The sequence below is a fragment of the Paroedura picta genome, chromosome 11 (genome assembly GCF_049243985.1).
Source record: "Paroedura picta isolate Pp20150507F chromosome 11, Ppicta_v3.0, whole genome shotgun sequence".
NCBI classification, from domain to species: Eukaryota; Metazoa; Chordata; class Lepidosauria; order Squamata; family Gekkonidae; genus Paroedura; species Paroedura picta.
The window spans coordinates 234,932-256,916 of NC_135379.1; the positions used below are offsets into that span (position 1 = coordinate 234,932).

Here is a 21,985-nt window from a genome sequence, read left to right on the forward strand (position 1 = left end):
TGGACAAAGGGGGCAAAAAGGCAGGAAGATGCAGGAGGACAGGCAAGGGGGAGGGCTGACCTCCTAGCCAGGGCTCCTGAGGACCCCCCCCCTCCTTCTCTACCTCAGAACAGCCAAGGGCCTCCTTCCCACACCATGAGCCCGGGCTCCTCTGGCCTTCAGGAGCTACTGTAGTTACAGTTTGCACCCGCAGGGCAAAAGTCTGCATGTCAGAGTATGAGGGCACACTACGTCAAGAGCATGGAGACCCCCAACCGTCCGACTGTCCTGGGCACATGGAAGGCTGGCTGGTAGCAAGCCATTCTGAGCAGAGGCCCATGGGCCAAGCAAGCCTGCAGACTGGGTGCAAGTCCCACAGTGACAGCCAACAGAAGCAAAGCAGGGGGGAGGAGAAGGGAGCACGTGCAGTGGGGCACCTAAGCAAGCAGGAGTGGGGAGCCTGTGGGAAGAATGCTAAGACCGGAGTGGGCGGGGGGCGTGTGTGCATGTGTGCTTACACAAGTGGGCAGTGATTCACAGAAAACCGGATGAAGAGCACAGAAGGGAGGAATTGCCAAAGAGAACGAGGGTCCCTGACCATCTACCCAGGGTCCCATCCAAGGTAAGGACAAGGGCCGGAGTGCCCCATGCCTGGCGTGTCTCTAGGGACAGTTGCTGTACGCGCACCTCCTGGCCTCTCTCAGACCCCTTTTGCTCACAGGATCCGGGGAAGATGTGCCTGGGCCCCAAATAGAGAGCCAGCAGCATGAAGCCGGATGGTGTGACATTTAGAAGCATCCTAGGGGGACTCCATGCTCAGCCCCACCTCTCTGCCCCTCCCCAAGCTCTGGAGGACTTGGGCCTTCTCCGCCAGCCACCTGCACTGCATGTCTTGGCTGCTCCTGGCTCGCTCCCCCCCTTCTTTGGTGGCTCAGGAGGAGAGCCTCGGATGGGCATGCATGTTGCTGGCGCCACCGGTAGCCCTGCCCTTTCCCAAGGAGCACCTGTGGAAAGGACTGGAATAGAACGTGCCAGTGACAGTTGGAGAACACAATGCTGATCCAGAAGAAGTGGTGGGCCAACAGGACGAAGGCAGCCCTGGAGGGAGGCAGGAGCTGGTGGGGCTGCATGCGGCAGGCAAGCAGGCTGTCTGTCCTCCTTCCCTCAGACATTATGTCTCCATTAGCAGCAAGTGCTTGTCCTCTGCTGTGTGGCTGTTTGGGAGTCAAGTCTTCCCTTGGCGGAATGAACTAGGGATCCAGTGACACCAGAAAGGCTAACAAGAGTCAGAGGGTTCCCTCCCACAGATGCACGAGGCAGAGGCTGGCCCAGACAGTGGTCATAAACAAAAAGCGGGGGAAGATGCCACACGGGGAGGCAGGCTTAAGGATTGAACATCGGACTCAAAACATTTATGCAGGGAGAAATAATCTTTCCAGTGCCACAGGACTCTTGCTTGTTTGGCTGCCCCCACCATGCATATACTGCTTGCCCCAGGCAGGCTGCTCCCCCCAGTTTCAACATCTAGCAAACACAGTCTTCTTGGCATTCCAAAATGTCACCTTTTTAAAATGTACACCTGTGGATTCCCGGGATTCTACATCTCTGGATTTAATTTTAATTTATGACTAGATTTTTAGCCCATCCACTTGTCTGTTTGCTCAGTGCCACCCTCAGGGTCTCTCCCCCCATTTTCACCTCACAACAGCCCTTTGTAGGCTAGAGGAGGCCAAGGGAGCCTAAAGTGACCCCCACTGCTTCGGAGCAAGTCAGGGGAGGAGAGGAGTCTGACTTCAGGTGGTCCCTGGTCCCTCCATTGCAGCGCACCACCAGTCATTCCCCATGCTCTTTGGTGCTGTGGGGGCCATGCAGGTTGTTCAGCATCCGGGGCAGTGGGGGAGGCAGTGTGCATCGGGACAGGAGGAGGGGACGTGTGTGAGAGACAGACAGACACACCCAGAGGAATGGGGGGGCAGGGGATCCCTTCAGCACTGCCCTGGTAAAAGTCAATCCCTCCCCCTCCAGAGAGAAGCCGTACATACACCTGTGTACAGCCCAAATAACTGGCCCACTTCCTCCCTGCAGCAGCTCCAACCTTCGCCTCAGCTGGGCTGGCAATTCTCCCACTTGGGGGGGAGGGGGTAGTCACCTGCACCCCTCCCCTCCTGTATCCCAATCGGACCCCTGACCTTGCTGGGATCCCTTGGAGGACCCTGGCCACAAATCTCAGCCCCCACAAACTCTGCCCCTTTATGTGCTCACCATGCTGACCCAAAGGTTCCCCCCTTCTCCCCCCACCCCCTCCACTTACTGTGAATATGTTGGAGCGGCGCTTGGACTGTTTGCGGATGGGAGTGGGTGTACTGGAGGCAGCAATGGTCTCGATCCGCAGCTCCCGCTGGCTGATGCTGGGGGTGGAGGGCACGGAGGAAGAGTAGTCGCTGAAGGCTCCGCTCCCATTGGCAGCCTGGGGAGAAGCAGCTGTGAGGGGGGAGGGCAGTGGGAAGAGGCCCCCAGACACCCCTTGGCCACCGCTGTCTGTCCCCGCCATCAGCACCTGACCAGTTCCTCTCAGACCCCCAAATCACTGGCGGCTGAAGGGTGGGCTCATGCATAAGCTGCTCACTCAGGTGAGGGGAGGGAGGCATTGATTCCATTCTTGTTTTAATTCTCCAGCCCATCCCACCTTTGCCTGCCTGGACAGGCTTGCTCATCCAGCACAGGAAGACATGTGAGACAAGAATGGCTCCCTCTAGATGGACCCCAAGGAGGCCTGGAACAAGTGGGGCACAATGGGGGAAAGCTAGAAAAAGGCACCCATGAGCAGGTCCAGGGCACCTGACGGGGCCAACTCAGGGTAAGGTGGCTTCGGCTACAGCCATGATTTCCTGCAGTCTGCTTCACATGCCAGTGGCGGCGGGGGGGATGATTTCCAGCCTCCAATCCCAACTGTAAACAGGCCCAGGATGAGCCTTTTTAGAATCGCAGGGCCTGTAAAACGGAGGTGCTAGGTTGAGGCCAAAGCTAAGATTCATGTGGCCCTTCCTCTGGCTGGGCATTTATATCTTTGCACTCCACCCTAGGTTAGTTTGCTCAGGTTAGCAGGTATTTCGGCTGCCAATCTTCGAGGGTTTGTTAGGGGGGTTATTGGGGTTTTGTTGAATTATGACGTTTTTATTCTTGTAAGCTACCCTGAGTGCCTGGAGAGTGGTGGGATATGAATCCATAAATCCTTCAATCAATAACCCACTTGACAAACTGCACAAGAAGCCAGCTAGTGAAAAGGGAGGGGGGCTATCCTCCCACCTTGGATACAGACAGCAGAGCTGGAATATGAGGACGGGGGTGGGGTTGTTGCTCCCTGCTCGAGAGAGGGGAGACTGACGTCCAGCACTCAGGGCCACAGCCTCCAGCCTTCGCCCCGCTGACCAAGCTGCTCTTTGGAGTCCCCCGGAGTCCCTCCAGCACCCCTATGGCTCAGCTGAGGCACCTTCCTGATTGATACCCAGACTGGGGCCAGGCAAGCTGGGCACAAGACCAGGCCTGGCGGTAGCCGCAACTCAGGGGCTTGGAAGGGGCCCATGGGGGGCGGGCCCTTGGGAGCACCCCGCCCCGGCCCCCTACCTGGTTGATGTGGACGGAGGGGATGGCGGCGGCCGAGACGGAGGAGTGGCTAGGTGAGCTGGGCAGCGACTTGCAGGGCCCAATGGAGAGCTGCTGCTGCTTCTTCCGCAGGGCCACTACCTTCTGGGCCACTGGGGGGGGGAGAGAGAGCTGTGGGACAGACAGCTGCAGCGAGAGCTGCAGGGGGGGGGAGGACAGCTGCTGGGCAGACCCACAGCCAGCCTCAGAGCCTGCAGCTCAAGAAGATGGTGGACCTCGTGACACATGGCTCCACCTGGGGGCCCTCTGGGCTCCTGCCCCCCAGAACATGCCAGGGCCAACCCTGAAGCAAAGCCCTGCAAGCAGCTTCCGCCCCCTCCCCCCCCCCCCAGGAGAGGACAGCTCTGAGTGTCCTCTGGACACAGGCTGGATCTGGATTAAGGTCCTCCAGGCACTGCAGGAGCAACTCCTGGCCTTGGTTCTGTTCTCAAGGGGGGGCAGCTGGGTGTGGGAGGGGGCTGCAATCCCCAGTCCCTCCCAGCCAAGCCCCAAATACCATCTTGGAAGACTCGCTCCACATTCAGCCCGTAGGTGGCACACGTCTCGTAGTAGGTGCAGCGCTTCAGGTCATTGGAGAGCTTCCTGGCTCGGGAGTCGTCTATCACCCGAGGATTCGTGGCACTGATGGCATCTGCAAGCAGAGGGGGGGGGGGAGACCGACAGTCTTTGGCTTCCTTGCAAGGCCAGGGCACAGCCCCTGGGAGAGCCCGGTCAGCTCCTGGCACCACCTACCTCATGCAAAGGGCCTTTCCCTCTGGGGAGCCAGGCTGAGCTCCTGAAGAACAGCTCAGAGAGGGTCTGAGAGGCAGGGGAGGGGGAAGTCTCATTCTGACGGGCAAGGAGGGGCTCCCACCCATGCCAGCTCAGCCACCTTGCCCCTGCCCTGCCCCACTCACCTTGCGTGCCCACCAACACCATGGGCACCTCCGAGGTGTTGCGGTAGCTGCAGAGGCGCAGGTAGTAATTGTAGACTGTCTGGAAGCTGATCTCATCCTCCAGGCTGAAGACAAACACCACGGCGTCTACCCAAGCTGCAAACTGCAGGGAAGAGGACAGCCATCCGCCTCGGACACAGCCCACGGCTTGCAGGCCTGACTTCCTCCCTCCCTCCCTCCCGGTGCATCCCACTCCTCTCTGTCCCATGGAGGGAACTGCTCCTAGGACCACCAGGCTGCAAAGCTTTGCCACTGAGCCAGGCCCCCCTGCCCATGCCCCCAGGGTCACTTCCACAGGAACACAGGCAGGGGTCTTCACTTTGCCCATGGCTGCCTGCTGCTCCCAGACCTCTTTGAAATGGAGGAGCTGTTGGGGTCCAAACCCAGGATCCTCTGGGAGCCCCCCGCCCACCCACCCACCCAGAACCCAAATCAAAAAATATTCAAGAGAGGTTTTTGTTAGGGCTGTTGAAACCTACTGTTCAAATGGGGGAGGAAGTCCCCCGACTTTTGCAAGGAAACATTCAGAATTAGTAAAATGTTCCCTGAAAAGCATTTCTCATACCCTGCCCCCTCCAAACCCATAGGATTGCTGCCTCCAATCTCTCTCTCTCTCTCTCTCTCTCTCTCTCTCTCTCTCTCTCTCTCTCTCTCTCTCATGCTACTGGGGAGGAGGAGGAGGGGGCTCACTGCATGCTGCTGTCTTTCCAATCTGCAACCAGAAGATGGGTGGGGGTCACCTCTAACCTTCATTGTGAGTGAGGAAGCCATGCCTCATAAAGCATCTTGCTCATTCAAAAGGGGAGTTCACAGCAGTTTTCTTCAGTGCTCCCCCAGATTTCCCACTTTTCCATGAGAAAAGTTGACAGAAAAAAGTCCTTGGGAAATAAAAAATCTCCCCCCCATTCCCCCCCCCATGCGACTTTCCATCTCTATGCCTGGGCATCACAGAAACTTGGTGGAATGATTCTCATGACTGGAATGTAATGGTGGATGGATATGAACTGTTCAGAAAAAAACAGAATAGATCAAAGAGGTGGAGGAGTGGCACTGTGTGTGAGGAAAGGGCTTACCTGTCAGGAAATACTAGTGAAGGAGAGTATATCTACAGTGGAAAGCATCTGGGTGAAAATAAGTGAGAGGAAAACAAACAGTGTGGTGGTTGGTGTCTGCTACCAACCGCCTGACCAACGAGAGGATGTGGATGCTGCACTTTGTGAGCAGCTTGAGAAAAAATCCAAGCGTCAGGACCTTGGTGTCATCATCGGTGACTTCAATTTCCCAGATGTGTGCTGGGAAACAAACTCTGCGAAGCGTCCTTAGTCATGCAAGTTTCTGACCTGCCTGACAATTTCATTTATCAAATGGTAGATGAACCCACAAGAGGTTCAGCCATACTGGACTTAATACTGACCAACAGGCAAGAGTTGGTGGGATGAGGTGAAGGAGGTGGGAACCCTAGGGGGAAGTGACCATGTCCTCATAGAATTCCTTTTGAGATGGGGAGGCAAGGAAGCTTGTAGCCAGACGCAGATGTTGGATTTTCGTAGGGCAAACTTTAATAAACTCAGAGACATGATGAGTGTCATACCATGGACGAGAATGCTGGAAGGGAAGGGAGCATGTGAAGGGTAGGCGCTACTCAAACAAGAGCTATTGCATGCTCAATCAATGACTATCCCAGAAAGAAGACAACACTGCAGGAGTTCTAAGAAGCCTATTTGGATGAACAGAGAACTTCAAGAGGAACTAAGAAAGAAAAGAGAGATGTTCAGGGAATGGAGGGAAGGACAGAGCTCTAAAGAAGAGTACCTGCAGGTTACTAGGCACTGTAGATCAATCATAAGAAAGGCCAAAGCTGAGAGTGAGCTAAGATTGGCCAGGGAAGCCCACTGTAACAAGAAAAGATTTTTCAGTTATGTGAGGAGCAAACGTAAAGTCAAGGAGGCAATAGGCCCACTGTTGGGTGCGGATGGACAAACTCTAACGGAGGATGCAGAGAAAGCAGAAAGGCTCAGCGCCTATTTTACATCTGTTTTTTCCAACAGGTCAAAGGTTTAGGCACATCTAGAGATGGCAGTAGCCAAGAGATAGTGTCTGGGTGGCAGGTTGACATGGACAGAGAGGTTGTTGAGAGGCATTTAGCTACACTGGATGAGTTCAAATCCCGTGGGTTGGATGAAATGCACCTGTGAGTGCTCAAAGAACTTTCCGGAGAACTTGCAGAACCCTTGTCCATCATCTTCGGGACCTCTTTAAGGACTGGAGATGTCCCAGAGGACTGGAAGAGAGCAAATGTTATTCTGATCTTCAAGAAAGGGAGGAAGGATGACCCAGGAAACTATAGACCAGTGAGTCTGACCTCTGTTGTGGGTGAAATAATGGAGCAGATATTAAAGGGAGCGATCTGCAAACATCTGGAGGACAATTTGGTGATCCAAGGAAGTCAGCATGGATTTGTCTCCAACAGGTCCTGTCAGACCAACCTGGTTTCCTTTTTTGACCAAGTGACAGGTTTGCTGAATCGTGGAAATTCGGTTGATGTCGTTTACTTGGATTTTAGTAAAGCTTTTGATAAGGTTCTCCATGATGTTCTGATGGATAAATTGAAGCACTGCAATCTGGATTTTCAGATAGGTGGATAGGAAATTGGTTAGAGAACCGCACTCAAAGAGTTGTTGTCAATGGTGTTTCATCAGACTGGAGGGAGGTGAGTAGCAAGGTACCTCAGGGCTCGGTGCTCGGTGCGGTACTTTTTAACATATTTATTAATGATCTAGATGAGGGGGTGGAAGGACTACTCATCAAGTTTGCAGACGACACCAAATTGGGAGGACTGGCAAATACTCCAGAAGATAGAGACAGTGTTCAACGAGATCTGAACACAATGGAAAAATGGGCAAATGAGAACAAGGTGCAATTTAATAAAGATAAGTGTAAAGTTCTGCATCTGGGTCAGAAAAATGAAAAGCATGCCTACTGCATGGGGGATACGCTTCTAGGTAACACTGTGTGTGAACGAGACCTTGCGGTACTTGTGGATTGTAAACTAAACATGAGCAGGCAGTGTGATGCAGCAGTAAAAAAGGCAAATGGCATTTTGGGCTGTATCAACAGGGGCATCACATCAAAATCACAAGATGTCATAGTCCCATTGTATACGGCACTGGTCAGACCACACCTGGAGTACTGTGTGCAGTTCTGGAGGCCTCACTTCAAGAAGGACGTAGATAATATTGAAAGGGTACAGAAGAGAGTGACGAGGATGATCTGGGGCCAAGGGACCAAGCCCTATGAAGATAGGTTGAGGGACTTGGGAATGTTCAGCCTGGAGAAAAGGAGGTTGAGAGGGGACATGATAGCCCTCTTTAAGTATTTGAAAGGTTGTCACTTGGAGGAGGGCAGGATGCTGTTTCTGTTGGCTGCAGAAGAGAGGACACGCAGTAATGGGTTTAAACTACAAGTACAACGATATAGGCTACATATCAGGAAAAAAATTTTCACAGTCAGAGTAGTTCAGCAGTGGAATAGGCTGCCTAAGGAGGTGGTGAACTCCCCCTCACTGGCAGTCTTCAAGCAAAGGTTGGATACACACTTTTCTTGGATGCTTTAGGATGTTTAGGGCTGATCCTGCGTTGACCAGGGGGTTGGACTAGATGGCCTGTATGGCCCCTTCCAACTCTATGATTCTATGATTCTACGACTGGCCACTGGAGTCTGGATTGGCTGTGCAGAATTCTTAAAAGTTGCTTTTGCAGCAGCTGCTGCCACAGCAAAAGACTCTTCCCAGCGTGACTGAAAGTTTCAGTGGCCATTTTGTGGCTGGATCCATTTCATGACAGCCATTTTGTGGTTGAGACCACCCTTCTGTCCCTAGGCTTAGCAAAACTAGCAAGATGTAAAAGATGAAGGGATTAGTGATCCATGGATAGCATCGTATCAATCAACATCACAATGATAAAGAAAATAATTACTAAGGAAGGTGGAGTTTTAAGAGAGAATCCAGAATAGTCTGCAAAGATAATTACAAAACAAAACCATCACTTATTACAGTGAATATACAAGTTATTACAGGGAAAACAAATCAAATTAACAGCTAACCAGATATTAAGAGAAAGTTGGTATAAAATGTTTTTAGGTGATACATTACTCCAAAAGATATTGAAAAATAGGTTAATATTATGAAGGAAAATGTTGGAAAAGTCAACAAATAAAATGCAAAATATATTGGAAAGAAATACACAGGAAAATGCAGAACATCTTAAAAGTAAAATACCCTGTGAAAGCGATGGTGAAATCCCCCCCTCCCCCAAAGCTATTTCCAAATACACCATTTTTTTCTCTGTGCTGTGGAGAGAAGGGATGGCTGCCTAATCACTTGATCACCTCCTTTCAGAGGCTAATTAGCTTAGGCAGGAAGCAGGCACCTGCAGGGAAAGAGAGACTTCTTCCCAAAATACCCTAGGAGAAAGGAGCTTCCTGTGGGAGGGGGAAAGTAGGTATATATGCTGCTAACCACAGGAAGGGGGGGGGGTTCCCTTTTGCCTCCTGACCACAGAAGTAGAAGCTTGTACTTAGGAGAAGAGGTGAGCAGCCATCTTGGACCATGTAGCTGCTAGGTGAACCGACCACACCATGGGAAGCGGTAACTCCTTAAGCAAAGGTGCCTGCCGTGTATTTAACATCAGATAGGTATGTTTTAGCAGAGGGACTGAAGGATTGTGTTTCATCCAATTTCTTTTTATTGTTTTGCTTAACTCTGTGCTGTGCTAAAGATATTCATGTGAAACTTATTATTTTAATATAAATCCTTTATAAATTTGAAGCTGGCCATGGCTCTCTGAAGAGCCTCTTGTGGCGCAGAGTGGTAAGGCAGCAGACATGCAGTCTGAAAGCTCTGCCCATGAGGCTGGGAGTTCAATCCCAGCAGCCGGCTCAAGGTTGACTCAGCCTTCCATCCTTCCGAGGTCGGTAAAATGAGTACCCAGCTTGCTGGGGGGTAAACAGTAATGGCTGGGGAAGGCACTGGCAAACCACCCCGTATTGAGTCTGCCATGAAAAAGCTAGAGGGCGTCACCCCGAGGGTCAGACATGACTCTGTGCTTGCACAGGGGATACTTTTACCTTTACGGCTCTCTGATCACATTGAGCTCCCCTGTCTCAAAAACACTAACCTGGTGCAAGGATCAAAACCCAGGATCAAGCTTGGCAAGTTACTCCTCAGGAGGGGTGCACCCTGCAGTAAACTGTCATCACAGTGCTCACTTGCTAGGGCTGTGAGAAACCCAGAAGCAAGGCCTCAGTAATGAAAGGGGAGACAAGGAATCCTGGTCCTCCCAGCTAGCGGCCCTGTACTGCGACCAGGTAGTGGCAGTGTATTACACAGAGAGACCCTTTTGCCACCCTCCTGGAGTTGGCAACTTGCCAGAAAAGGGAGTAGGTGAGGCAGAACAAGGCCTGCAAAGCAAAAGTGGGCCTGATTCATGATAGAAGCTAAAAATATGATTGGGAATATTGCCTAATAAACTATCAAACGTTTAAGAAGAGATATTTGGATATATGGGGATAGCAACTAGAATCATCTATGCAGCAAAATGGAAATCTGTTGTTTGTCCAAATATAGAAGAATGGAATACTAAACTGGCTGAGTACGCAGTGATGGCAAAATTAATGTCATATCTGAAAAACAGTTTGAAGAGAAATGCAAAGTTTATTATTAAATAGAAGATAAATTCAGGAGAAATAACTTAAAATTTAAAATAGTATATGCATATAGTAAATGTAGTATTTGTTAAAGTGAGTAAAATGTGAATATGAATGTATAAAGGAAGGAGCTCTTCCTCCTGATGGATGGCTGCCCTGACTCCCCCCCAGAAGCATTAGCCAGCTGCCTGGAAGCAGTGACGAGATGGCTGAAGCAAAGTCGCCTAAAGCTCAATCCTTCAAAGATGGAGGTCCTGTGGCTGGGTAGGAAGGGCCCATGCGAGGAAGCGCGCCTGCCTGCCCTGGATGGTGTACAGCTCTCTACGGCTGACTCCGCCAGGAACCTAGGCGTGATTCTGGATGCTTCCCTTACAATGGAAGCCCAGATCACAAAGGTAGCTACCATCTCCGCCAAGCCAAACTACTAGCGCCCTACCTGGCCCCGGAACACCTAGCCACAGTGATCCATGCGACGGTCACCTCTAGACTGGACTTCTGTAACTCGCTCTACGCAGGCCTGCCCTTAGCCTTGACCTGGAAACTACAGCTGGTCCAAAACGCAGCGGCCAGGATCCTCACAGCAACACCGTGGAGGTCCCACATCTGGTCCATTCTCCACCAAATGCAGTGGCTGCAAGTTGAATTCCAGATCAGACTAAAGGTTCTGGTAATTACCTTCAAGGCCATTCGCGGTCAGGGCCCAGTATACCTGAGGGACCGCCTCCCTGCCTATGCCCCCCAAAGAGCTCTGCGCTCCACCGCCACCAACTGGCTAATGGTCCCTGGCCCTAAAGAAGTCCGCCTGGTCTCGACCAGGGCCAGAGCATTCTCTGTCCTGGCCTCCACCTTAACACATGATGTAAAGCAAATTTTGAACAATTATATGTACAAATCCCTTTTATTTTCTGTACTCCTCTTATATTTCTATTACACTTTTTCCTTTTTTTTAAATTAAAAATTAGTTGAGGGGGGCCTGCTCTGATAGTCAAAACTGAGTAAAGCCCTGAGAGTCAACTTCATAGGGTCATTCCCCTGCCCCATATTCTGACACCTGGATGCCTGAAGATCACCACAGGTGTGTAGGGCAGGAAATGTCTTTTACCTGCAGCTCAGGGGGCCCTCCTTCATCACGAATCAGCAGCAGGTAGCTTTGCCCATCCACGACAATCTCCTTCTTGAAGCGGCCACCTGCAGAAAAAGTTATCATGTCAGGCCAATGGGAGACCGGGGCAGAGTACAGGCAACAGCTCCCCCAGAGGTTTCTATATATATATTTTATATATAGAATCAATGTTCAATATGTTTTATGAAAATCGCCCAGAGCCGTAGGGAAGGGTGGTATAAAAATCTAAATTAAATAAATAAATAAAACAAAGAGTTAATCCCCTACAATGCCCAGAAACCCCATGTTTTCCATGCCACTCCCTCCCGCTTCAAGGCAGTCTGAAGAATAGCACCAGCTTTGAGGGCTGGCACTGCACGGGTCACTGAAATAGCGCCTTCCCCTTCTGCAAGGGGAAGTTCAAACAGCCATGCTTGCTTGAAGAGAAATGGAACTTCTTGAGAAGAACAGCTGACAAAGCCCCTTCTCCTTCCAGCTGTCTCTATCTGACAGTCAGACACCTCTCCCTCTCCACAGCCTCTTCCCAACTCCTTCCTTTTCTCTCCCCCACCTAGCCAGCTCCACCCCCTCAGGTACAGCTGCCTCAGGAAGAATCATTCACTAGTTGAGGCCCCCAGCTCTGGGTCTCGTTATGCAAGTATCCTGGGCAGAAAGGGCATCCTGGCAAGATGGAAGCAGCAGCAGCGGGAAAGTCACAAGGGACCTTGGGCTTCCCACCTTCAGCAGAGTTCTGCTGGCACTCGCCAGCTCTGTTGAGCTCTAGCGGGTTAAAGTGAGATCCGGCTTCATTGCAATGGCATCCTTCCGGCTTTCTCTTGCCCAGAAGTGGCTTGCCCCAGTTCCACGTCCCGCATGTATGGATTCCTCATCCCCCACCCCCAGCAGGAGCAGCTGCAACTTACCTTCCGGGGACTCTTCCTGCACGTAGGTGCCCGTCAGGTAACGGTGCACCAAAGCAGACTTCCCGCTGGACAGATTCCCCACAATGCCCTGCAAAGCAAAGGCAAAGGTGAGTCTGACTCCCTGCCCTGCTTGTCCCCGGGGGGGGGGGGGGGGGGCTTAAGCCAGCTGTGTGAGGAAGAGAGATGGCCGCCCTGCCAAGCCCTGCCCAGAGTCTGTGGCCGGCCCTATTGCAGGCCCAACGCAGGCATCTTTGCTGCTGGCTGCCTCAAATGTCCTGTGTCCCCACCCAGAGGGCAAGACACACTTCCCCTGCCCACCCACCCCTTAGACATTTCAGCAGGCTCACAGACGTCCTTCATCTGACCTCTTTCTATTTGCCCCTGTGTTGAGAAGCAGGTCAGTCAGCTTCCTCCCTGCCGATGTCCTTCCTTTTCAAGGGGACCCTTCTCCAAGGTAAATGCACCCTTGAGCTTTTGGGGTCAGTTCAACTTCTGGGCAGGTAGTTTAGGATGGAGAGGACAGGCTCGAGGAGAGCTCAGCCCAATTATTGGGGGTCGTGGGAGGCATGGGGGTGGGAAAAGGGTAATATAGAGAAAGGGCCCAAGATATGGCCATGCTCAAATCCTTCCAAGCTTTCGTCTCATGCCCAGAGACATGGGGGGCAGAGGATGTTGGGCAATGCCAGGTCTATGACCAGTAAGACCACAGTTTGGCAATCATATTTTGTGGGAGTAGGCCTGGTGTGCAGGACTGAGACCTTGGTGTCAGTTTCTATTGCGTTCGCGAGCTCATGCCCAGGGCAGCCATCCCTAAAACTAATTTGCTCCTTTATGGCCCCCTATAACATCAAAGGCTCATATACCTGCTCATCTTCAAACTTGGTATATGCCATCAAGTGCCAACAATGTCCCTCTGTTCTCTACATAGGGCAAACAGGTCAAACCCTCCACCAAAGAATTAATGGACACAAGTCTGACATCAAAAGCCACAGGACTGGAAAACCTGTAGGGGGACACTTAGACCTTCCAGGACATTCTATAAGGCGGTGGTCCCCGGTGCTGGGCCGTGAGTGCTGTGCATGTGCGTTTGCTGCAGTGCATGGCGCAAACGCACATGCACAACCCAGCCGCACATGCGCCGGAGTGCCATGCATGCGTGGCATGCGCGGCCGGGTGATTGCCCTCCCTGCCGCCGCCGGTCCGCAGCCTGGAAAAGGTTGCGGACCACTGCTATAAGGGACCTGAAAGTAGCTGCTTTATTACAAAGAAACTTCAAGAACAGGCTAGAAAGGGAGATAACAGAAATGCAAGTTATTAAAACACTCAATACTTTGACATATCCTGGACTCAACAAGGACAAAGATTTTTTATCTCATTATGCATGCTAACCTTATGTAAATTGTGTACCCACATTCCTCACAATTTATTTTAATTGGGATTATGTGACTGTTAGTAATATGTAATGTAATTTTGAATTCTACTTTCTGGTCCCAGGACAAGATAGCTGCCAGCTTAGCTTCTACTTGTAAGAAAGTTTAACACTGGTATGGAGACAGATGGGGCCCGGCAATAAATAGTAGGGTGTGAGCCATGGATCACTGGCTTTGACACTTTTATTTCTAATATGTCCTTGTGAACTACAAATTAATTTGAGGGGTTTGATTGGCTGGTTTGGCAGAAAGTTATCATACGGCTGTGTTTGGATGCTATGACACAGTTCACTAATGTAACAAGATTAACGTTTTCTTATATATTCCTACTATTATGATGATCAGTTCTTAGTCTGACGAAGAGTGCTTGCACACGAAAGCTCACGCCTTGAATAAATCTTTGTTGGTCTTAAAGGTGCTACCGAACTATGATTTTATTGGGCCCCCAAAGAAGGGTGTTCAAACTGGACTTCATAGCCAACAAGCTGCAAGGCTTTGCGGGGGGAGTGCCGTAGCAGAGGGGAGCTTACCTTGGCCGTAGCAATGGCACCAGGCATGCTGGCTGGCTTGGCAGGGGCACAAGGGGCCCCTCCCTGGGCAGCGCCACCACCCCCTGTCGCCTCCAGCAGGGCTGTAATGGCGGCCTGGGGGAAGGCAGGTCGGAAGGCTCGTGAAGCCTTTGCCCCCCCCCCCCGGGCAAGGTGCCTGCCTCGGGGGCAGGAAAGGAGCAGGGCCGCTGCGCCTTTGACCCCTCTCCGGCCAAGGTCCCTGGGTCACGGTCGGGAAAGGGTTCCTTTCCCGGCGGTGAACCCTCTGAGCGGGCAGTCCAAGGCGGGCCAAGTGGCCAATCTGGCCAATGTCACTTGGCCCCCAAGTGACACTCGGAGGGGCCAATCAGGAGCCGCTTCACAGCCGTTTTTATCACGGATTCGCACCACCCCTTTCTCCTCCCACCTACCCGTTAGGGCTTTATTATTACCGCTCCACAGGAGCGGTTACAGATGTACTTCATTTCAAGTAAATGTCTGGTTGGGGCCAGGACCGAAAAGGCCCTGGCCCAGGTTGAGGCCAGGCAAACATCCCGTGGGCCCGGGACAACCAGTAAAGTGCTTTGCGGCGGCCAAGTGGTCCCGCAGGTAAGTGGGACCCAGGCCACGTATAGCCTTAAAGGTCAATACTAAATCCTTGAACTTGACTCAGAAACAGACTGGTAAGCAGTGCAAATGACGAAGCACCAGCTGAATGTGGGCCCTCAGAGGTGTTCTAGTGAGAACCCCGGCAGCCGCATTTTGAACCAGCTGTAATTTCCGAATCAAAGACAAGGGTAGGCCCGCATAGAGCGAGTTACAGTAGTCTAGTCTGGAAGTGACTGTTGCATGGATCACTGTGGCCAAGTGTTCCGAAGACAGATAGAACGCCTGGCTTGGTGAAGATGGAAAAACACCATCCGAGCTACTTTGGTGACCTGAGCCTCCATAGAGAGGGAGGCATCAAACGTCACCCCCAAATTCCTGGCAGTTGGTGCAGCTGTTAATTGTACCCTATCCAGGCATGGGAGATGTGCTTCCTGGTCCTGCCCTCTTCTACCCAGCCACAGGACCACCGTCTTGGAAGGGTTGAGTTTCAGGTGACTCTGCCTGAGCCATCCAGCCACTGCTTCCAAACAGCTGGCAAATGTATCCGGGGGGAGTCCGGCCAGCTGTCCATTAGGAAGTAGAGCTGGATGTCACACCGCATATTGGTGACATCCCAGCCCATAGCCGCGAACCAGCTGGGCTAGAGGGCGCATATAGATGTTAAAAAGTGTAAGGGAGAGTATCACACCCTGCAGAACCCCACAAGGGAGCTCACAAGGGTCCGACAATTCCTCCCCTACCGCAACCCTCTGCGTCCAGTTCTGGAGAAAGGAGATGAGGCATTGAAGCGCAGTCCCCCTTATTCCAGCTCCAGCGAGGCGGTGTACCAATAGCTTGTGGTCAACCACATCAAATGTGGCCAACAGATCTGAAAGCACGAGAATGGCGGAACCACCCTGATCCAGCTGGTGTTGGATATCATCCGTGAGGGCGACCAGCGCGATCTCCACCCCGAGGCCAGGGCAGAAGCCAGACTGGTATGGGTCGAGGGCCAAAGTTTCCTCCAAGAACACTAGGATGCTAATGGTTCACAGCCTTGTGGCTCAGGTTGTTATTGTTGGTATGGTGTTTACATTCTTTGTTGTTGTTAGGTGCGAAGTCGTGTCCGACCCATCGCGACCCCATGGACAATGATCCTCCAGGCCTTCCTGTCCTCTACCATTCCCCGGAGTCCATTTAAGTTTGCACCTACTGCTTCAGTGCCTCCATCCAGCCACCTCATTCTCTGTCGTCCCCTTCTTCTTTTGCCCTGGATCGCTCCCAGCATTAGGCTCTTCTCCAGGGAGTCCTTCCTTCTCATGAGGTGGCCAAAGTATTTGAGTTTCATCTTCAGGATCTGGCCTTCTAAGGAGCAGTCAGGGCTGATCTCCTCTAGGACTGACCGGTTTGTTCGCCTTGCAGTCCAAGGGACTCGCCAGAGTCTTCTCCAGCACCAGAGTTCAAAAGCCTTCATTCTTTATATTCTAGTAGATAGCTATACTTGACTGACTTCCTTTGAAGAAGATAAGTGTCTGGACTACATGGACCTTCACTGGTCTGCTCTAGCAGGGCTTGTCTGATGTTCTTAATGATTCCTAGAGTTGGAAGGGGCCATAGAGGTCACGTAATCTAACCCCCTGCTCAAAGCAGGATCATCTTAAATAATCCAGGAGAAGGATCTGCCCAGCTGCTGCTTGAAGGCCGCTAATGAGGAGGCTCTCCCCACCTCCTTAGGCAGCCCATTCCTACTCTTGACTGTGAATTTTTTTTCCTGGCTGGTACCATTCAAGCCCACAACTGCAGACCCTCTCCTGTGCCTCCGACAGGAACTGCCCCCGGCTCCAGAGGAACTGGTTGTCTCCTGTGTGAGATGGGAGGCTGGACTAGACGGACCCTCCCTGGTCTCATCCTTCTCCTTATGTTGAGCAGCCCATGGAGCTCCCCCTCCCACGGCCTTTGGCCCAAGCGTGCCCCAACCTGCTCTTTTGCTGAAGGCAGGGCCGGATTTACATGAAAAGAGTCCCTAGGCTATTCCACTTATGTGGCCTTTTCACCTCCCATTTTTAAGTTTGTAGTTTACATGAGAGAGAATAAAATAATAAAATACATCATTACTGTGATATATATCAATAGGTTAAATGAAACATGTTGTGATTGGTACTGACCTTTATAAAAAATGTGGAATATAGGCCCCTCTTGATCTTGAGGCCCTAGGCCGAAGCCTACTTAGCCTATAGGAAAATCTGGCCCTGGCTGAAGGAGAGGCCTTGACTCCCTCATCTGCTCCCCCCCCCCCGCCCCATAACATACGAACCCCAGACCCATTTCCCCCCATAGCACAACTGAGTACCAGGGGGAAGGGGACCCAGTTGCTAGCAATCCTGCAGTGCCCCCTGCAAGCCCCATGGGCAAGGACAGGGGGGGCAGGGGGCAAGAAGGTAGGCCCAAAGCCCTGCTGCTTCGCCCCCCCAGTGGGGGAGGGGGGCATGCCTCCCTCGCAGCCTTTCCCATCCTGGCCACGCTCCCTGCCCTCAGGGCCCCTGGGGCAGGCTCCCTGACCCACAAGTGACCCCCTGACCCACAGCCCTTCCCACAAGCAAGACCCACAGGGAGGGCTCCAGGCCGAGCTCTGTGGGGGCGGAAGGCCCTGGGGCGGACGCTGCTGGGCCCCACACTCCTGCTGACTCCCGGCTCCCAGGCCCGGGGCGGCAGGGGGTGGCCGGGGCCCAGTGCCTGGTGCTGGAGCGCTACAGCCCACGGGCAGCCCCCGCAGGCCACAGGAGGCCCTGCAGCCCCCTCCCATCTCCTGGGCCCTCCGGGTCAGTCAGGCCTGCATTGCTGGCGGGGCCCAGGCCAGCGGGGCTCCATAGGGCTCCTCCATAGGGCCCCGGCCAGCACTCTGGGGAGGCCAAAGGGGGCCGCCAGCCCCTGCCTGCCTGAGCCCAGAAGGCGCCCTTCCCCAACCAGAGTCTCTAGCGAGGACCCAGGCCCTCCGCCGGGGTGGTGGCACCTTCTCCTTTGGCCAGGGGCAGGAGGGAGTGGGGTGGAGGGGCAGGGTTACTCACCACTTTCAGCTCTGGCACCGACCGGCTCAGAGTCCACTCCTGGCTGTTCACAAAGGAGTCTGCAGAAAGAGAGGGAGCAAAGGCTGAGCATAGGGCCGGGAGTGGGCATGGGACTTGGCTTTCAATGACAAGGGCATTTCAGCACAGATTTCCCTCCCCACAAGAGGCCTCAAAGCAGCCCAACACCCTTCTCTTGTGAAGCAGCCTGGCCAGAGGCCCTGTCCTCAAACCTGCAAGACCCAGGAGGGTCAAGCCCCTTGGGGCCGGTCAGAGCAAGAGGGAGAAAGCCCCCTTAGCAACACCCAAGAGCGCAAGGCAGTTTCCCCCCCTGCCTTCCCGCCCACCCCCTTGCCTGTGTGTTGGTGTTCCAGAGTTTTTTTTTTTTCTGGGGACTCCTGGGGGCAGCTCCCAACCCCCCAGAAAGGCCTGGGGGTGGAGGGGTGGGCTGGCAGCTGAAATGAATTCATTTAGTTAGCCTGTTTTAGGATGCCTGCTGAGATGCTATCCAAAGCTCCAAGGAACAGGCACATGTCTTCCTCTGGGGAACTCTGCAGAGCAAGGGGCTCCTCTTCAGCTGGGGGGAAGACATGGAGCGGGGCCATGGGGGCATTCCAGGCCGAGGCACTCTAGGGCAGCAGCCTGCCCCACCCTCGGCTGCCAAGACCTTGGAGCTCTGGCTGGAAGGAGTTGCCAGGGAGCCACCCAAACTGGTTCTGTGAGTCAGGCAGCCCTGGGGCTCTGTTTCGGAAGCAGCACGGAGGAGGAGAGCCCAGCCAGCCAGCCGCAGCAGCTCTGGGGACAGGACCCCCCTCTCTGCCTGCCCCACTGGAGGCAGAGGCAGCTCCACAGAGCCACTGTACACTGGTGGGCATGGCACACTTTCCCTCCTATGTTTCAGCTCAGGATCCAGGCCTAGACCAGGTAGGGCCAGACTGCACACACCCGGGGTGGGGGGGTCAAAACACAGAATGGGCCAAGAAGGAATAAGGGCGGGGCCCAAGGGAAGCCCAGCCGCCCCACCCTGCCCCGCCTCGCCCCGCCAGCTGTCTGTGGAGGCAGAGACTGAGAACCTGCCCAGCCTCACTCTCGGACCGCTGGCAGGGGAGGCCTGGAAGAGAGGAGGGAACTGCAGTGGGAGGCCTGCCTGAGCACCCCCCAGTCGATCTGGGTCCCTCCACTGACAGACCTAACAATCCCCCTTGCAGAAATACACATGGCATTCCTGGGGGGTCCCTGGCTCCACAGTCCCTGCAGGGTTAAGCCTGTACATGCACAGAACAGAGCCCTGGGTTGGGACTCTACTGGATGCAGAGCTGGTGAGACTGTGTGGTGTACCAGTTAAAGAGCATCAGCCTCTAATGTGGAGAACCGGATTCATTCCCCCCCCCCTTCACATGCAGCCAGCTGGGTGACCCTGGGCCAGTCAAAGATCTCTCTGAGCTCTCTCAATCCCACCTCCCTCACATGATATCTGTTGTGGGGAATCATAGAATCATAGAGTTGGAAGGGGCCATACAGGCCATCTAGTCCAACCCCCTGCTCAACGCAGGATCAGCCCTAAGCATCCTAAAGCATCCAAGAATAGTGTGTATCCAACCTTTGCTTGAAGACTGCCAGTGAGGGGGAGCTCACCACCTCCTTAGGCAGCCTATTCCACTGCTGAACTACTCTGACTGTGCAAAAATTTTTCCTGATATGTAGCCTATATCGTTGTAGTTTAAACCCATTACTGCGTGTCCTTTCCTCTGCAGCCAATGGGAACAGCATCCCGCCCTCCTCTAAGTGACAACCTTTCAAATACTTAAAGAGGGCTATTATGTCCCCTCTCAACCTCCTTTTCTTCAGGTTGAACATTCCCAAGTCCCTCAACCTATCTTCATAGGGCTTGGTCCCTTGGCCCCAGATCATCTTCGTCGCTCTCCTCTGTACCCTTTCAATTTTATCCACGTCCTTCTTGAAGTGAGGCCTCCAGAACTGCACACAGTACTCCAGGTGTGGTCTGAGCAGTGCCGTATACAATGGGATTATGACATCTTGTGATTTTGATGTGATGCATTCGCCTTTTTTACCGCTGCATCACACTGCTTGCTCATGTTTAGCTTACAATCCACAAGTACCCCAAGGTCTCGTTCACACACAGTGTTACCTAGAAGCGTATCCCCCATCCAGTAGGTATGCTTTTCATTTTTTCTGACCCAGATGTAGAACTTTACACTTATCTTTATTAAATTGTCTCTATCTTCTGGAGTATTTGCCAGTCCTCCCAATTTGGTGTCATCTGCAAACTTAATGAGTAGTCCCTCCACGCCCTCATCTAGATCCAGTTCTGCATCTGGATCAGAAAAATGAAAAGCATGCCTACTGGATGGGGGATACGCTTCTAGGTAACACTGTAATGTGAGCGAGACCTTGGGGTACTTGTGGATTGTAAGTTAAACATGAGCAGGCAGTGTGATGCAGCGGTAAAAAAGGCAAATGCCATTTTGGGCTGTATCAACAGGGGCATCACATCAAAATCACAAGATGTCATAGTCCCATTGTACTGGCTTTGCTAACCCCCTGGCAGACTCAAGCTCTTCCAAGAGATGGCACACAAGTCCAGCCTGCCCAGAGGCACCCATGGCTGCCAGGCACAAGCCCAGTTCCAGAGACCCTTGTGGAGGACTGCGTGACCCAGCCGCCTCTGGCAAAGGGTGCTGCTGGGAGCAGCTGCACTGTGTGGGGGCCAGGGAGCTCGGCTGAGGCCTCCTCCTCTTTGTACCATTGCTGCCCAGCAGCTGCAGTGCACTTGTGGTTCTGAGTATGCCTGTGTGATTCAGTCTGGATAGTCTGAAAAGGATTCAAATCAATGTTGATTCAGACACTTACTGGACTAATCTGCCCTGAATTGCTCTTAACCTGAAGATAAACTACTCTCATCAGCCTTGGCCGAACTGCCAAACTGCAATTTGGGCACTATTTGGCCATGTGGAGATTGAACTCTTTAAAGGGACCAAAATTTTCCTTTTTTGTCTATTCTGTGGCTAGGGGGTTTGAGGAAGCCAAACTAAGTTTGCAGGACAGTTGAGGAAGACTCTCCTCAAAAGAACCCACCAGTTTCAAAAAGACGGACCAGGAGGTCCAGCTTGGTGCAGTGGTTAGGAACACGGACTTCTAATCTGGCGAGCCGGGTTTGATTCTGCACTCCCCCACATGCAGCCAACTGGGTGACCCTGGGCTCACCACAGCACTGATAAAGTTGTTTGGACCGAGCAGTAATATCAGGGCTCTCTCAGCCTCACCCACTTCACAGAGTGTCTGCGGTGGGGAGAAGAGAAGGAAGGCAAATGGAAGCCACTTTGAGATGCCTTCAAGGTAAAGCAGCATAAAAGAACCAACTCTTCTTCAATAATCTCAGGGCTCTCTCAGCCTCCCCTCCCTTACAGGGTGTCTGTTGTGGGGAGAGGAAAGGGAAGGCGAATGTAAGCCACTTTGAGACTTCTTTGAGTACAGAGAAGTAGTATATAAGAACCAACTCTTCTTCCTCTTCCTCCTCCTCCTCCTCCTCCACCCAAAGAAGGTGCCCCCATCCATGGTTTCAAATGGCAAGGCAAGAACCAAGAATATTTTTCCTCACCATTAGAAATAACAAAAGTCAGATGAGTGACCATAGAATTGGACGCCCTGGTCCAATCTTTTTGAAACTTGGGGTTTCCTCTGAGGAGAGGATCTTGCACTTATGGTGCACATTTAGTGTCTCTACCTCAAACCACACCCCTCCCAGACCTCCAGACCACAGAATAGGCACAAAAGAAAATTTCCCATGTACTTTAATAGTGTCATTGACTTTAATGGCATGGAATTACTTCAGATTTGGTTGAATCGATTCAGTTGGATTCAAGCCCAGGAAGGGTGCTTTGGATTTGGGCGAAATCCAAAACAGTCCATTCTTTTCTTTTCTTTTCTTTTCTTTTCTTTTCTTTTCTTTTCTTTTCTTTTCTTTTCTTTTCTTTTCTTTTCCTTCCTTCCTTCCTTCCTTCCTTCCTTCCTTCCTTCCTTCCTTCCACCCTGAGTCCTATTCTCCTTCCTTC

General features: G+C 52.5%; 1 protein-coding gene across 8 annotated transcripts in view; it reads right to left on the reverse strand.

The window, feature by feature from the left end:
- AGAP3 (ArfGAP with GTPase domain, ankyrin repeat and PH domain 3) overlaps positions 1-21,985 on the reverse strand; it is a 77,660-nt gene that overhangs the window by 32,266 nt on the left and 23,409 nt on the right. For all 8 annotated transcript variants that reach the window (XM_077303521.1, XM_077303520.1, XM_077303519.1 and 5 more), the window contains exons 2-8: positions 17,916-17,974; positions 12,306-12,393; positions 11,383-11,468; positions 4,539-4,680; positions 4,139-4,273; positions 3,604-3,734; positions 2,291-2,446 (exon numbers count right to left, since the gene is read on the reverse strand). In XM_077303521.1, the coding sequence (XP_077159636.1) occupies positions 2,291-2,446; positions 3,604-3,734; positions 4,139-4,273; positions 4,539-4,680; positions 11,383-11,468; positions 12,306-12,393; positions 17,916-17,974 (797 nt within the window). The remainder of the gene's footprint in view (positions 1-2,290; positions 2,447-3,603; positions 3,735-4,138; positions 4,274-4,538; positions 4,681-11,382; positions 11,469-12,305; positions 12,394-17,915; positions 17,975-21,985) is intronic.